The sequence below is a fragment of the Acanthochromis polyacanthus genome, chromosome 6 (assembly GCF_021347895.1).
Source record: "Acanthochromis polyacanthus isolate Apoly-LR-REF ecotype Palm Island chromosome 6, KAUST_Apoly_ChrSc, whole genome shotgun sequence".
NCBI classification, from domain to species: domain Eukaryota; kingdom Metazoa; phylum Chordata; class Actinopteri; family Pomacentridae; genus Acanthochromis; species Acanthochromis polyacanthus.
Window position 1 is genome coordinate 18,805,587 of NC_067118.1, and position 17,700 is coordinate 18,823,286.

A 17,700-nucleotide genomic window follows, 5' to 3' on the forward strand; every position below is an offset into this window, starting at 1 on the left:
TTTAAATAATTGTAAACTAGGTGCTTATTATAATTTGTTCATTTTAAGTCTGAGAGGTGGACTAACTGACCCTGTGACTCATGATGCTGTTCATGGAGCCTCCCTGCTAACAGGTCTAAAACAAGAAGTGTATGTCTTCGTGACACTTTGTGAAAGATGTCACTTTTGAGCTTGCATTTCAGGTTCTGGAGGCCTGTATACATCAGAGCTTTAAGTTGCATGTTTCGCACACTTTATCAATCCCTGCACTCACTCTCAATGTCAGAATACCTCCTTCTTTCAGTCCCTACGAAAAGAGAGGAGCCCAAGAGCACAGCGGTGCACAGTGTTTGCACTCAGTCACTCGGAAAATACAATTATTCTCCCTCCCCTCGGCTGTGAAATTGCTGTACAACTGCTGTTAAGCACGCTGCAGTCATAATCACTGATAAGAGATGCATGGGGCTGGGCCTCCTCTGCCAATACAGTGTGCAAGCAACACCCTGCTGTTCTACCCATCGTGCTACAGAGTGATATTAGGGTTGGTAAAGACACTTAGGAAAGCCAGCAGATGTGGCAGCTGTCAGTGAATAACTCCCGTTAACTCCCATCATCGCTGCTTCCTGCAAGGAACCACGGTGATGGATCTAGAGAGGACACAATGCACTAAATGAGTGATAAAACATAAATATAATAAAAACACTAATATTAACAAATGAGTTAGAGTTTCCTACACAAAAAAGATGTCCACATTGTTAGTGCAACTTGGAGTCAAGGAAGGGAAAAGCTCCATCACCTCTGAAGTCAACAGGAACATAATGATAGATAAATTTCAGAAAAACTGACATTATAGAATGAAGCTCTTGTGCAAAAATAACTAAAGTATAGCTGTGAAGCTATATTGGTTAGTGGGTAGACTGTAAAGAAAAAGTAATTTGATGAAATATTTACATTTTTTTGTATTTTATACACACAAAAAAAACAAAAATAATAAAATTACAAAAACAGACTAAATATACATTTAACAACTTGGGGTTAAAAGCTGTAACTTTGGATAACAACATATTTTTTTAATGAAAATGCTGTTTTTTTAAAAACATGAAATTACAGTAAAATATTTTTGCAAATGCATTGTAATTTCACAATTTCCTTTTTTTTAAATTAAAGGAAACTCCAAGTATATACAATTAATGACAAAGAAAAATAAGTGTTGGTTCTGTAATTTTACATAGATGTTTGTTAAAAGAGATACACTCCGCTCCAAAAGTATTGAAACAGTGAGGCCAATTCCTTTATTTCTGCTGTAGACTGAAAACATTTGGATTTGACATCAACAGATGAATATGAGACAAAGGATCAACATTTCAGCTTTTATTTCCAGGTATTTACATCTGTATCTGATACACACAGAAGAAGACAGCCCCTTTTGTTTGAACCCACACATTTTTCATGTTAGCAACAGCACTGGAACAGGTGACTGATAGGTGTGTCCTATTACATTCATTATTAAATCAGTAAGTGGCATTCAATGTCTACATTCAATTTCAGATTTGGGTTTTGCCTGTGCAGATCTATAGTTAGAGGTGTAACCAACATGAAAACCAGAGAGCTGTCTGTGGGTGAAAAACAAGCAACTGTGAAGCTGAAAGAAGATGGAAAATCAATCAGAGCCATTGCGCAAACATTAGCCATAGCTGGTACAATCATTTGGAATGTCCTGAAGAAGAAAGAAACCACTGGTGGACTAAGTAACAGACATTGAACAGGTAGAGCAGAGAATAAGAATTGGCCTCACTGTTCCAGTTCTTTTGAGGTGGAGTGTATCTGGTATAATGAAGCACTAGTATTTTTGGTAAATCATTGCATTTATCATTGTTAGATAACAACATTGTTTTACACTGTTAAATATCCATTAAATATGAAAACGCTGAAACCAGTCAGAATGAACTAAATTACTGATAGATAATAATAAAAATAAGATACAGCTACAGTTTAACATCCACTGATCTACAACTAGATGATGTTCAACCACAGGAAATCATGTTACACTCCATTAAAAACTATTTCTCTCTTCTAGTTTATGCCAATCTAAATTCTAGATAATATTTTCCAGTTTTAGCAGAGTCCTTTCACTTCAGCAGTGGATTAGAAGGTCAAGTATCAGATGGAGTGCTGCACCAGTGGCTGCTTATTTACGACAGCAGGGATGAGGTTTATCTTGATGAAGCTGGCTGTGCCCTGATAAAAAAAAAAAAACTCTCTAATTTATGTATTTAGTTAACTGCTGTTATCTGCAATTTGATTGACACTACTGTGTGCTGTGAAAATTACATAAAGATTGATATCAGACTAAATATAGTTGGTAAATGGAGTTAAGTGGGTCACTACGAGTCAGTGCAAAACAGTTCTGTCTCTCACACTTACAATGTAAGTAACTGGGAATGTTTTTGTTTCCTTTATGCTTAAAGAAAGTAGTCTGGTGCACAAGACAGGGAAAATAATAGGTTTGTTTGTGTATACAGCTGTACCGTAATACACCTCCACACTGATGTGCGTGAACAGCGTCAAATGAAGACAGCAGTGGGCTGAGAGCTCCGGGAGGCTGCTGAGATCCATCCGTGGGTGGGTTCAGACAAATAAAGATGAAGCAGTTCTGCCTTTCTTTCAGGATTCTCACACTGCGAAGGAAGCTGCAGATATACTGCAGGTCTGCCGTCTCCATCTGTGCAACAGTAACCAGGAGCAGGCAGAATGAGATGTGCACAGACGGTTATCAGCATGCTGTGCCAGTGTCACTCGCTAAACCGAGACATTAATCAAACAGACCAAACAGGCAATCAGGATTTTATTACCAAATGTTTTATTAGAAAATATTATACACCTAAATCCAAAACAAACAGAGCAGGTAAAGTAGGGGAGCCGAGGGAGAGATATTGAGTTTGCAGATCTCTGCAAAGTGTCCACAATTATCCCGCAGTGTTCAACACCACAGAACAGAAAATAAACAGCGCTGTCGCTCCGAAAACATCTCACGTTGGCTGTGGGCTTCTGTCGAGCTACAGTTTTCTGCTTCCACACATACTGTTTTCATTAGACCGATAACAATTAAATAACGAAAGTTTGAAGTTATTTCTCGAGTTTCTCTGATATGAATTTTGCTTTCTTTTCCCCAAAGTAAAAGTTGCAATGTACAATGTGTTATTAAATTTTTACAAAAGCATAAAAATAAGTCACTAAGGAAGGATTGCTTTTAGTCCAATCAGTTTTAGCAGTGCTTCTGTGCCTTTATCAGTCCCACGTGGAAGGACAAATCATTTGTATTTGAGTGTGTATGTATGTGTGTGTGTGTGTGTGAGAGAGAGAGAGAGAGAGAGAGAGAGAGAGAGAGAGAGAGAGAGAGAGAGAGAGAGAGAGAGAGAGAGAGAGAGAGAGAGAGAGAGAGAGAGAGAAACGGTGAGATTAGAAATTGTCAACAAGGTCCATGATCCTTTTCCGTTCGGCCTCTTTGAACTCATCACTCTTGCCGTCTCCAATGCTCTCAGCGTACTCTGTGGAAGAAAAATCAGCGGATTAGTTGGTTTGACAGCACAGGTGTAGCTGTTTGACTTTAAAGGTTAAACAGAACATCCTTGGAATCAGAAATTCACAAGATCGATGACTACCCTGCACTGAGAAGAAGACAAATGTGAAAACAAAAATGATCCACTTTCGGTTTAGAAATCTGCTTGAAAATGTTTTATACCTTATACCTTCTACTGTAGGTTTGAAAGGGACACATCCACACCTCTCACCCACACCAACAACCCCCGTCACACCTCAAGCTGCACCCCAAACCCGCCCCCCCGTCACACTCACAGTGTGTGAAGAAATGAGCTGGCTCATCCAGAGGCAGAGAAGCAAGAAACCTGGCGCAGATGGAGTGTCACCCTCCTATCCTAAAGCCTGTACTCACCAGCTGGCTCCAATCTTCACCAGGAGCTTCAACAGTTCCCTTGAGCAACATGAAGTCCCCTCTACATTCAAACATTTCATCATCATCCCGGTTCCCCAAAAAAAATCCTTGATCACAGGACTGAACAACTACAGACCAGTGGCTCTGACATCTGTGGTCATGAAGTCCTTCAAGAGACTGGTGTTGAGCCACCTGAAATCCACCTGGACCTCTGGCAGTTTGCCTATTGGGCAAACAGGTTGACAGATGATTGAGTTAATGCACTACATCCTGCAACATCTAGATGACCCTGGGAGTTATGTGAGGATCCTGTTCATGAATTTTTGCTCGGCATTCAACACCATCATCTCTGAATCCTCTCCACCAAACTCTCCTGCCTCAATGTGTCTCCATCCATCTGTCAATGGATCACCAGCTTCCCGATACATAGGACGGAGCAGGTGAGGCTGGGAGACGTCAACTCAACAATCAAGACTGTCAGCACCCAGGGGTGTGTCCTGTCTCCACTGCTCTTCTCCCTCTACACCAACAACCGCACCTCCAAGCACCCAGCTGATAAACTCCTGAAGTTTGCAGATGACACAACCGTCATCGGCCTGATCCAGGACGGTGGTAAGTCTGCATATCGGCAGGAGGTTGAGCGGCTGGTGATCTGATGCAACCAGAACAACCTGGAGCTGAACACGCTCAAGACTGTGGAGACGATCGTGGACTTCAGGGGACAGCCCTCAGCACCATCAGCAACAGCCCTGTGTCAGCTGTGGAGTCCTTAAACCTCCTGGGGACTACAATCTCTCAGGACCTGAAGTGGGAGACGAACATCTGTTCCATCCTTAACAAAGGCTCAGGGGAGGATGTATTTCCTGCAACAGCTGGGGAGACACGGCCTCCCACAGGAGCTGTTGATGCAGTTCTACACTGCAGTCACTGAATCTGTCCTGTGCACCTCTGGAGCAGCCACACAGCAGGACAGAAACAGACTGCAGAAAACATCAGTGGAGCCCCCTGTCCTCCATGCAGGAACTGTTCACTAGAGCCAGGAAGAGGGCAAGGAACAGCAGCAGAGTATGTACAATATTCTTTCCTTTTTGCACTATATTCTCACTTCAGCTATTGCTCTCACTTTGGCTATTATCATTTTGCACTCTGTCTATATATTTTTCTGTATAAATACATTATTTTCTAGACGTGTAAATCTCTTATGTATTTTTTTTCCTTTCTATAGCCATTTCATTATTCTCTTTTCCTTATTCCTAGCATGACACCTACAACCAGAACCAAATTCCTTGTATGATGTGTAGGTACTTGGCCATTAAAGCTGACTCTGATGTCGAGTGCAAAAGCAGAATGAGTAAAAGGTGATGCCTTTTGTGTTCTTACACTATTCCACAGAAAGTGGAAAGATGCACTGCATCAGCTGCATCAACATCATCATCATCAAGTGTTCCTAACTGCAGCTGAAATAACCTGTCAGGAGCTTCCATTCCTCCTCTTGTCTTTGTACTGTGTATATACCTGCCGAGAAGCACTGTGGGTTCAAAGGCTACACACAAGCTGTATGTTATTCTATTCAAAACAGCTGCAAGGAAATATTATTGTCATTATCAATTTTCTTGATTAGTAAATAAATAATTTAGATTTTTTCTTCATATTGTTTGTTTTTCCAACAAGCAAAAACTCAAACATTAATTTGACAAAAATAAAAAAGCAGGGATTTTTCACACAAAAGAACAAAATGATTGAAAACTTGGATTAAAATTCTAATAATTTTCTGCTAATCTTCTCAATTGTTTCATGTTTTTGCCCAAAGCTGCTAAAGCAGTACTTAGCTTAAACAGTGCTCCTGTACTAGAATACAGCCTCACTCCAGGTTTGCTTCGTGTCACTTTGTGGAAATGTGACTTAATATAGATTTAGTCTGGAATATGAAGGAACTGATCATGAATGAGGCCAAAGGAAACACTTCAGTGGGAAATTTTCCTCCATTTGTCCAAGTTTGGTAGAAAGACAAAGACTTGCTGTAACGTCAGGGGAGAGTAAACCTTTTCCAGAAGATCGCAATACCTCAGAGTGAAATTAAGCTATTCTTTGTTTTTATTTCAGGACAAAGCTGAGAGAGACGGTGCTTTAAAGAACTGCTATCACTCAACGGCCTTTCACTCCAGCAGACGCAGTTTCTAATCTGTCACTTTGCAAAGAAAAAGTCATTCACAACGTCTCTCCTTTTGAAGAAAAAAACAAAAGTTTTCATATAATGAGATGTCTTATGACAACTTCTGTATTGAAATCCAGCCTGTGTCCTCAGGAACAGGTCCAGGTATATTGTGCAGAGCTTGTACTTCATTGTGTGCTTCTGAGCGTTTGATTGTTTTCTTCATTTCTGGTTTCACAAGGCCTCTGAGACCGTCCGACGGTCGATTTGTGAGTCTTATGGGCACGAAAGAGAAAGTTGCAGCTGCCGCAGTGCTGGTGAAAGCCGGGCATCCGCTCTGTCTCTCAGCCAGCCTCTGAGGCAGGGATTACACATTAAACCCAGGGATGTCGAGGCAGAAACATGAAAAAAAAAGACTATTTTTGTCTGGGAGACACTGCAGAGAGGAGAAAATGAAGGGGGCTTTCCTGACAAGATACTGCAAGGGTTTAAGACGAAGAAGCATGGCTGTCAAAGACATCGAGGAGATTCAGAATTTTCGGCCGTAGAGGGATGTTTTTATGTTATTAATTTATACATAAAAGATAGTGAAAGGTGTAATAGGACTGAGCAGGGATCACAGAGATATTGTGGAAGAACACTGAGTGTTCTCCTGAGTGTTGGAAGAACAAGAAAATTGATTTACTTTTGCAGGTTAAGTCGCTTCTAAAAACAACAAAGCAATATTCTTAAAATCAACAGATTACATATACAGATTAATTTCATTTAGTCTGGGTTATTTGCTCTGAAATGGAAAAGAAGAAAAGGGAATAAGGGACCCCGACCAGGCGTGAACTAACCGTGACGTCACCCGTTGGTTTCAACGCCGAGAAAATGAAGCCCGGATTTTGCTACTTCCTGGTCGCCATTTTGGATTTTTGGAGCTAGTGACGTAAAAAGCATCATCAAACAGACTGGACCGGAGAGCAACTAGGGGCAGGATTGGCTGAAGCCTCTCTTATCCCGCCCACATTTTACCGCAGAAGCTTCTGTTGCTGTCTATCAAGTATAGCCACGCCCCATGGCTCCGCCAACTTTAACGATTTATTTAAAATTCAGTATTGATTTATTTTAAGATCGGCCACCCGATCTCTCATTTTGACCATGAAAACTAACGGAAAAAAAATCTTGAGCTGTAGAAAATTAGTCTATCAAATTTTCTTTTTTCCAAAAATGAACTGGGGTCTATGGAGCAAAAGCTTTTTGGAGCCAACCCTTGCGGACTGCGTGATATTGCAAGCTTTTGACACTTCCGTGTGGGCTTCAAATTTGGAGCCAGATGCTACATCCATCTTTATATACAGTCTATGACCCCGACATGCCTATTCACTGCAATCTCTAGTAGCCAGAAAAAAAGCAGCTCTCTGTGTCCAAAACTCAAAAAAAATCTGTGGGAATTTTCACCGGACAAAAATTGTGCTGCTTTTGCTACACCATCAAGGAGGCAGTTATGAGACCATCAGTGTCTGTCTGTTAGCAACATTACTCAAAACAGATTAACGGATTTGGATGAAATTTTCAGGGAAATGTCACAGGGACCAGTTGATTAGATTTAGGCAGTGATGCGGCTTATAGTCTGGATCAATGGATTTGTTAAAGATTTCTGTATCATTGAGAGATAGCAGCACAGCATCACTGTAACTATGACAACAAGTGAACACTCCATCAGCTGCCTGCTGACCATCACATGATTGCGATCCTACTACAAATTGACTGTTGTGGACTTATTGGGACTTACAGTATCTGTTCGAAATGATACAAGAAACAATTGATTAATTTGTTGGGGTGTTTCCGAGTGCGATCAATACCCCCTGCCGGTCGCATATTTAGCTCACACGATTTGGTATCCGTGCACATGCATAACCACAAGGTAATTTTGTTGTTGAGTACATCTACATTAAAGGCCATACGTATTCTATAGTGCTGTGATACCGCCACTCATTTTTTCAAGATTTCATCCATCGAAAATGATACGACTGAGCAGCCTTGGTGGAGTACTGTGCTCTGTGAGTGTTTTTCTTGTCAAAATCTGCAATCCAGTCCTCTTGCTGTCACTTAAAGTAACAAAGCTATGCATAAATTTAGTGCTTTCACTAAAACATACAAACTAGAAAAGATTACATGTTGATACTTGCTTTTTGAAAGTTAATGGCATTATCACTTTAGTCATTCTACTAACTTCCCTCAAGTATACAGTGGGTACGGAAAGTATTCAAACCCCTTGAAATTTTTCACTGTGTCATTGCAGCCATTTGCCAAAATCAAAAAAGTTCATTTTATTTCTCTTTAATGTACACTCAGCACCCCATCTTGACAGAAAAAAACAGAAATGTAGATTTTTTTTTGCAAATTTATTAAAAAAGAAAAACTGAAATATCACATGGTCATAAGTATTCAGACCCTTTGCAGCGACATTCATATTTAACTCACATGCTGTCCATTTCTTCTGATCCTCCTCGAGATGGTTCTGCTTCTCTATTGGAGTCCAGCTGTGTTTAATTAAATTGATTGGACTTGATTAGGAAAGGCACACACCTGTCTATATAAGACCTTACAGCTCACAGTGCATGTCAGAGCAAATGAGAATCATGAGGTTGAAGGAACTGCCCAAGGAGCTCAGAGACAGAATTGTGGCAAGGCACAGATCTGGCCAAAGTTACAAAAGAATTTCTGCAGCACTCAAGGTTCCTTAGAGCACAGTGGCCTCCATAATCCTCAAATGGAAGAAGTTTGGGACGACCACAACTCTTCCTAGACCTGGCCGTCCAGCCATACTGAGCAATGGTGGGAGAAGAGCCTTGGTGAGAGAGGTAAAGAAGAACCCAAAGATCACTGTGGCTGAGCTCCAGAGATGCAGTCGGGAGATAGGAGAAAGTTCCACAAAGTCAACTATCACTGCAGCCCTCCACCAGTTGGGGCAGAGTGACCCGACGGAAGCCTCTCCTCAGTGCAAGACTCATGAAAGCCCGCATAGAGTTTGTCAAAAAACACATGAAGGACTCCCAGACTATGAAAAATAAGATTCTCTGGTCTGATGAGACCAAGATTGAACTTTTTGGTGTTAATTCTAAGCGGTATGTGTGGAGAAAACCAGGCACTGCTCATTACCTGACCAATACAATCCCTACAGTGAAACATGGTGGTAGGAGCATCATGTTGGGGGTGTTTTTCAGCTGCAGGGACAGGAAGACTGGTTGCAATTGAAGGAATGATGAATGCAGCCAAGTACAGAGATATCCTGGAGGAAAACCTCTTCCAGAGTGCTCAGGACCTCAGACTGGGCCGAAGGTTCACCTTTCAACAGGACAATGACCCTAAGCACACAGCTAAAATAACAAAGGAGTGGCTTCAGAACAACTCTGTGACCGTTCTTGACTGGCCCAGCCAGAGCCCTGACCTAAACCCAATTGAGCATCTCTGGAGAGACCTCAAAATGGCTGTCCACCACCGTTCATCATCCAACCTGACAGAACTGGAGAGGATCTGCAAGGAAGAATGGCAGAGGATCCCCAAATCCAGGTGTGAAAAACTTGTTGCGTCATTCCCAAGAAGACTAATGGCTGTACTAGCTGAAAAGTGTGCTTCTACTCAATACTGAGCACAGGGTCTGAATACTTATGACCATGTGATATTTCAGTTTTTCTTTTTTTAATAAATTTGCATAAATTTCTACATTTCTGTTTTTTTCTGTCAACATGGGGTGCTGAGTGTACATTAATGAGAAATAAAATGAACTTTTTTGATTTTGGCAAATGGCTGCAATGACACAGAGTGTGAAAAATTTCAAGGGGTCTGAATACTTTCCGTACCCACTGTAAGAGATTTTAAACTGTTGACAAAGTTTCTGGAACCAATTGTCACAATCAATAATTAATTAAAAGAAATACACATATGTGTATAGTGATTGCCTGTCCAGAGGCTAAACATGATCAAAATGTAACGTCTGCCAGTTACCCTTACTTACTCTTACCCTACTGAGGATGGATGGATGATATAGTAGTAATAATACAACTTGCAAACGTGAACTGAATGTGTACATGGAACATGATCATTAAAATCTACTAAATCTGAGACTTCTTACTGTTGATGCTGTCTGTCTTAGTTCAAACCCAGGAGAAGCTATAAACCTACACCTGGTGACATTTGTCATCCTAAATAATAAAAGTGACAGTTTGCTAAAATGACAGGTTCCTACCTGAATGTATGATAAGGACGACAGATTCATTTGCGCTTCTGTATTTTGCCAACCTCTCACACTGAAAATACACAAATACTTTGGACATGCTCTGATTTTTCACTGGATATACAGAAAGATGCTCACCCTGGGCTGCCAAAGAGTTAGCAGCTTGAAGTGGTCAAAACATAGCAGAATACATTAAAGAAAGGATCTGTTTTAGTGAATACGAAGCCTACAAGGAGTAAAGAAATAAGTTGGGCAGGCATACTAAAATAAGGAGCAATAACAGACACAAGCAGAGTTGGAGGGAAAGAAGAGCAGCACAGTACGTGAACAGTTTGTTGAGACACAAGTTTTAAGTTCAGGTCAGGTCAGAAGACACAGTGTGACAGTAGTCTGCCCTGGAGTACAGAATTCACCCCGTCATTGTGTATTCTGAGGAGAGTAAGGTTATGAAAGTGTAAGACTGGACCACTATCTGAAGTCGCGGGGGTGTAGGCTCAATGTAGTGATAGCAGCAGCATGGATTTAATTTTGATCTGCAGTGGTGTGGGATTCCACTGACCTAAAACAGGCCGAATTTTAAGGTTGACTGAGAAAAGCAGGTGAGGGTACTCAACAGAATCATGAAGTCTGCAGTCCCTTCTACACCAGTCTGTCATAGTGACTGTCTGTAAGTGTGCGTGTGTGAGTGTGTCGATGTCTATAAATGGCGTTGCAGTCGACCACACAGACAGAAAGGTCAGAGATTCTGTGACTCCTCAACTCTCTGCAGAACTTTTTCTTTGGCATGCTGGTACCCTCTCCTTCTGTCACCACGGCAGCACAGCAGAGTAGAGGACAATACAGTACTGAGCATCGCCATTACTCAGGTCAGTGACTGGGACTGATCTGCCATGAATACAAGGAGATCATTTCCGGGAGCAGTTGCTGCAGCCACGGAGAGTTTCAGTGTGATCACAGATGCAGCTGGAAAGCCAGAACTCATGTAAAACACTTTTATACCAGTCTGAAGCTGCTCGGATCCAGCTGCACAAAGAACAGCTGGCACAGATGATGTTATAGTGCAATCTCACCCCAATCATGTTTGCAAATGCTTTAAAAGTTGTCATGTAGAGTAGTTTATATGTAAAGATTCAAGAAGCACGCAAACATAGAGGCAAGGTTTAAAAAATGCATGATGCAAAGACGTCTGAAAAAAGACCGTGAAAAGGACGCTTCAACAACATTCAGCCATCTGCTGAGCTGTTTTTGAAATTGGCCCAAATGCTTTTCAAGGAAACTGCTGGCATGACTCAGTTTACCTGTGTAGTCAGCAAATTAGACAATATGCTATCACTTCATTACTATATTTGGAGACAAGTTCTGTGTAATGTCGACACTACTGAACATGCTCAAGACCAGTCTCTGTGTTCTACCTTTCCTAATTCTAGTGAGTTACTTTTGACATTAACTAGTTTTGGACAACAGTGGAATTCTGTGGCCCAGAGGCTGTTTTTCTGTCATTCTACATTATTCCTTGATCTTGAAGGTGGTCAAACAATTTTACTTTTTATTTAATAATTTCATCTATAAGATGAAGGAGGATAATATGCAGCATTTTTAAAGATTTTTTTGTGTTTGAAGTGTCAGCATTCTGGGCCACTGTCATGAAATTACAGATCCCATCAAGATGATGGCCAACAGCGCTTCAAGGTTGGATGTGCTGTGCATTCAGAGATGGCATTCTGCATTTCTTAGTGTGATTATTTGAGATACTGTTGCCTTTCCATCATCTCCAACTAATCTGCCCATTCTCCTCTGACCTCTCACATCAACAATGAGTTTTCGTCCACACATCTGCCACTCACTGAATATTTTTCTCTTTTTCAGACGATTCTCTGTAAACCCTAGAGACGGTTGTCACACTGATTAGTCATAACAATATGACCACCTGCCGAATATTGTGTTGGTCCCCCTTCTGTGGTCAAAAATACTCTGAACCATTGCGCCTGGACCAGAGGACCTCTCAGCGTGTCTAATGGAGTCTGGACCAGGATATTGGCAGTGGATCCTTTGGGTACTCTGGGTTGTGCAGTGGGGTTGTTTCACTGCATCCTTTTGATGCTTGATCAGAATGGGGTCTAGGAAGTCTGGAGGTCAAATCAACATCTTGGGCGATTGCCATGTTCCTCAAGTGGTTTCTGATTATTTGATGTTTTTGTGATGTGGCGGAGTGCATTTTCCTGTATTTACTTTATTTGCCTGTTTTTGTCTCATTAACACGGATGCCTAAACTCAAGGTTTTCCAGCAGAAGACCATATAGTACCAATATGATCAATGTTATTCACTTAACCTGTCGGTGATCATTACGTTGTGGCTGATCACACACACATGCAAAAAGCACCAGATGTGGGCATGTTAACAATGCAAGAAACTTAATTTTCATTGGAGGAGTCTGAAAAAAAATCATCTCTCCCATCTCTGCTCAGCTTTTTGATCGGCCGTTGCAAGGTCAGACATTTCATACCGTCTAATTCTTTTCAAATATAGCCCAGCCCTAAGGCAGAGGATTTAGTTGCCCAGAACTGTGGAACAGTCGACTCAACTCCACCAGAAAGTACGTTAGATTTCCCTTACCAGACCCAAAGCTGTGTTAACATTCTCTAAAAGGTTCGATACCGAGTCCAAGCGACTGTCACAACTGAGACTGTTTTTTTCAGACAACGAACGTCTCTTTAACTACATATCACGTAACCTTTTGAAGTTCCCAAAACTGAAAACCTCACAGCAGGTTTTCTAAACATTAGTGAAATCAATGCTCTTCCTTCCAGTGCTGAGCCTTTCTTCCTGCAGAGCTGCTTCTCATTCGGTGAGTGAAAGCCATTAAGGTCAAGATGGCAACACTCTCTGCATGTGTTTAACCTTTTCCTGCAGTTTCACATTGACCAGACAGGGCACTTGAAATGGGCTTTACAGTACAGGCTATCGCAAAGGCTGAGGACACCAAGTACTAGCCGCACACACTTAGACACATTTAGGTGGACTGGTATACCGGCACCTTGCTATTACAGATGTGCACACAATGTCACTTAACACATCATCACCACACAGTTCATGACAAACAAATAAGTCACGTCAAGATCAGACAAGGACACACACATTAGTATGTATAAAAACACACAAGGGCAGGCTTGAATATGCAAACTGAATCACAAAGAAGTACACACATGAATAGATTATCTCAGAAGTATGTTAACATGTAAAAATTATGCACATGAAAGAAAGCAAGGATGTGTGTGCAGCACATAAATATGTAGACACACTGTACACATACAAACCAAGTAAAATCAAGGTAGTAACCAAAAAAGTACCGTGCTCAAGCAAGTCACACATGTATGGAAATATGCAGATGAAAACAAAAGTGAGACACTGCCTCATTTAAGGGCCAGATTCCCACACACACACACACACACACACACACACAAAGGACTGGAGAACTGCCATGCTTGCTGGCACTGCCACGTGTGACGGATGGCTCCATCTACAGCGTTACATGCCACCGAGAGCCAGAGGGTGAACGGAGCCTCGTCCTCCAGCTTTATCCGACAATGATACAGGAAGGATGGATGTCGCAATGGGAAGAAAATAACACACCTGCTAGGTCTTTGAAAACCAAACACAAAAAAAATGTGGCAGGACAGGAAACCTTTGAGTAAGCGGGAAAAAGAATGAATGACAGCCAGAAAGTCTCCTTTCACAGTGACAATATGAAAGCATTACAGTCCATATTCGTACACCAGAACGCATTTTAGCATATTGTTTTACCAGCTGTACACAGGTCAAATAAATAAAAACTAATAAACACTTCTGCCTGGATATCTTCAATGCTGGAATTTACTGTGCACATTAAATGCTGCTATATCTTTCTTTTCCACCTGTACATGATATTTCATTATTAAGCTATCATACTATTACACATCACTCTGCTGTGGGTCTCCTAATAGCCACAAGCTATGTAGGCATTTCAAAGCTGGGCCAACACACAAATCTATACATGTAAATGAAGGCTGTACGAACCGAATAGTGGTCTGACATTTCAGTTTGCCTGGATCTATTCCTTTGCTCAGGGAAAAAGGAGGAGAAATTATTCATAGTATTTCATTATATTCCAACATAACCACTTTGGCAGGCACACAGCAGGGGCTTGTCATCAAACAACAACCACAGCCAAAGAGCAGTGATTATACAACATTTTCCTGTAAATTGTCGCTTCCTTGCCCGAATGAGAAGCATTTGAAGAAAAGGCTTTTACAACACATGTCAATAAAATGCTCCTCTGAAAGGATCATTGTAGGCGTAGAAGCAGCTAGTGTAGATATTGTGTTGTGTTTTGCCTTTCCAAAATATAGTCCTTGTTTTTTTTGTTTTTGTTTTCTTTCACTCAAAGATGACAGATTGGTGTTTTTGTGCAATGGTCAGATCAACCAAAAGGTCTGATTGGGAGTCACAGTTTTGTCACACTGTAGTTAATGGGCAACATTACTTTATTTATCTTTTCTTTCTCTCTTTTGAACCCTCTGAAACGAAAACCTCCTAGTGGATTTTAAAAGGGTTGTTTTGTTGTTGTTGTGTTTTTTTTTTCTTTTTTAAGAGTCAAAACTTCACCATTTATGGGAACCAGAAGCTATATATAAAAATGAATAATAATACAATATGTGTATCATATATATATATGTATATATATATATGATTAGAATTTTTTGCAAATAAATAATAAAAAATTCAATTTTAGCTTAATGTGCCTTCACTGAGGAAAACCCTTTATTTGAGACAGGCTGCAAGCAGAGACAAGCCTTTATTTATCATTAAATCCATCAAGTAAGTACATTTTATTATATGTTAATATTCCTCCATATGTTTCACATTAAAAAAACAGCTGTGTGCATGCAGGGCAATCCTTTTGGGTAAACATCTGCAAGAACTGTTGCTAGAGCAGCAGATTACTGCTAGAATTCTTAAGGAGACTACACTTACAGACACTAAACAGCCGCTACAGACTGAAGAGACTGGCCTGACAGGTATCTCAGACTGAATTAATACTGTGGGAAACAAGGGTACATGAGGATGTATTTTCCTTCTTTTTTATTAAAGTGGGCTATTATCAAATGAGAGCTGGGTTACTGTGAAATCTGGTGAGATTTAAGAAAGTAAAGTTGCTCACCTCTCATGATGTGGCGCACCACTTTGACCGAGCCTCCTCTAAGGTTGAGAATCTGATGGACTCTCTGCTGCAGCTACACACAGAAGAAAAAGAGATTCAGAAACACAGCAGACTTGAGCTGAATTGAAATGAAAATACATTTTGGCTCAGAAAGTGTGTTGGTCAGCAATTTATTCAGTTACCAAGTAGATGAAAAACCTGAAAGTCTGGTGTTTTGACACCACCACAAATGAACCACTAATGCTAGTTAGGCCCCCTGCTTTCAGTAATGCAAGATAAATACTAAATACAGCACTACAAATGCACTGCTAGTTACGCTAGCTTCAATGTTGTGAGCAGAAGGAAGCTTAGTTGACTAGATCCCAATTTTAGAATCAAATGTAAAGTCAATAGCACAATGGCTCAATGGCTCATTCAAAATGTCTAATGTTGTGAAAGGACGACTGTGCTGCCTGAATCTAAGCATTGTTTCTGTTTGAGCGCGTTGTTTTTGACAGACCAACACAAGTTATTATTGAACTATTTATGTAGTATACAGTGCCTATCATAAGTATTCACCCCCTTTGATGGTTTAACCTTTTATTGCTTTCATAAATCAATCATGGTCAATAAAATTTAGCTTTTTTAACAAAAAAAAATATTGGAAAAAACTCTTTAACATCAAAGTGAAAACAGATTTCTATAAAGTAATGTTAATGAAAGAAAATTATATAAATAAAAATAATTGTCTGCATAATTATTCACCCCCTTTTTAATTTAATGGTCTAATTCAATAGAGGTCCATCAAATTGTTGCCAATAGTCTCACAATTAGTGAAATGAAGATCACCTGAGTGGTGTGGGTGTGTTTCAAGTGATTGAGTTGTAAAACACCTGTGTCTGAAGGGTCCAGAGAGTGGTTGATCAGTATTCCTGGCTACCATTACACCATGAAGACAGAAGAACACTCTAAGCAACTCAGGGAAAGGGTTATTGAGAAGTACAATTCAGGGGATGGTTACAAAAAAATTTCCAAGGCACTGAACATCCCCCGGAGTTCAGTGAAATCAATTATCAAGAAATGGAAGGAATATGGCACTTGTGTGAATCTGCCTAGGTCAGGCCGCCCTCGTAAACTGAGTGACCGTGCAAGTAGGAGACTAGTGAGAGAAGCCACCAAGACCCCTACAACTACTCTGAAGGAGTTACAAGCTTCAGCTGCTGAGATGGGAGAGATTGTGCATGTAGCAACTGCTGCCCGGGTTCTTCACCGGTCAAAGCTTTATGGGAGAGTGGCAATGAGAAAGCCACTGTTGAAGAAAAGTCATATTAGATCTCGACTAGAGTTTGCCAAAAAGCACGTGGAAGACTCCATGGTCAAGTGGAAGAAGATTCTTTGGTCTGATGAGACCAAAATTGAGCTTTTTGGCCATCAGACAAGACGTCATGTTTGGCGGAAACCAAACACTGCACATCACCAAAAACACACCATCCCCACTGTGAAGCATGGTGGTGGCGGCATCATGCTGTGGGGAGGTTTCTTAGCAACTGGACCTGGAAGGCTTGTAAAGATAGAGGGCAGAATGAATGCTGCAAAATACACTGAAATCCTGGGGGACAATCTTTTTCAGTCTGCAAGAGAACTACGTCTTGGGAGAAGATTTATTTTCCAGCAAGACAATGATCCAAAACATACTGCAAAAGCTACACAGGAATGGTTAAAAAAGAACCAGGTAAATGTTCTGGAGTGGCCGAGTCAAAGCCCAGACTTCAATCCTATAGAGAATTTGTGGCTGGACTTGAAAAGGGTTGTTCATGCCCGATACCCGCGCAACCTGACAGAGCTTGAGCAGTTTTGCAAAGAAGAATGGAGCAAAATTGCAGTGGGCAGATGTGTAAGACTGACTGAGACCTATCCACACAGACTCACTGCTGTGATTGCAGCCAAAGGTGCATCTACTAAATACAGACTTGAAGGGGGTGAATAATTATGCAAACAATTATTTTCATTTATATAATTTTCTTTCATTAACATTACTTTATAGGAATCTGTTTTCACTTTGATAATAAAGAGTTTTTTCCAATAGATTTTTTTGTTAAAAAAGCTAAATTTTATTGACCATGATTGATTTATGAAAGCAATAAAAGGGTAAACCATCAAAGGGGGTGAATACTTATGATAGGCACTGTACATTTCCTTACAAAAAGTGAGAAGTCAT

At 40.7% G+C, this 17,700-nt stretch overlaps 1 protein-coding gene across 1 annotated transcript in view; it reads right to left on the bottom strand.

The window, feature by feature from the left end:
- Positions 1-2,816: 2,816 nt before the first annotated feature.
- Positions 2,817-17,700, bottom strand: part of ctnnbl1 (catenin, beta like 1) — an 86,864-nt gene continuing 71,980 nt past the window's right edge. Inside the window, exons 15-16 of the mRNA XM_051949794.1 lie at positions 15,504-15,576; positions 2,817-3,527 (exon numbers count right to left, since the gene is read on the bottom strand). Of these exons, the coding sequence (XP_051805754.1) occupies positions 3,439-3,527; positions 15,504-15,576 (162 nt within the window). The 3' untranslated portion in view covers positions 2,817-3,438. The remainder of the gene's footprint in view (positions 3,528-15,503; positions 15,577-17,700) is intronic.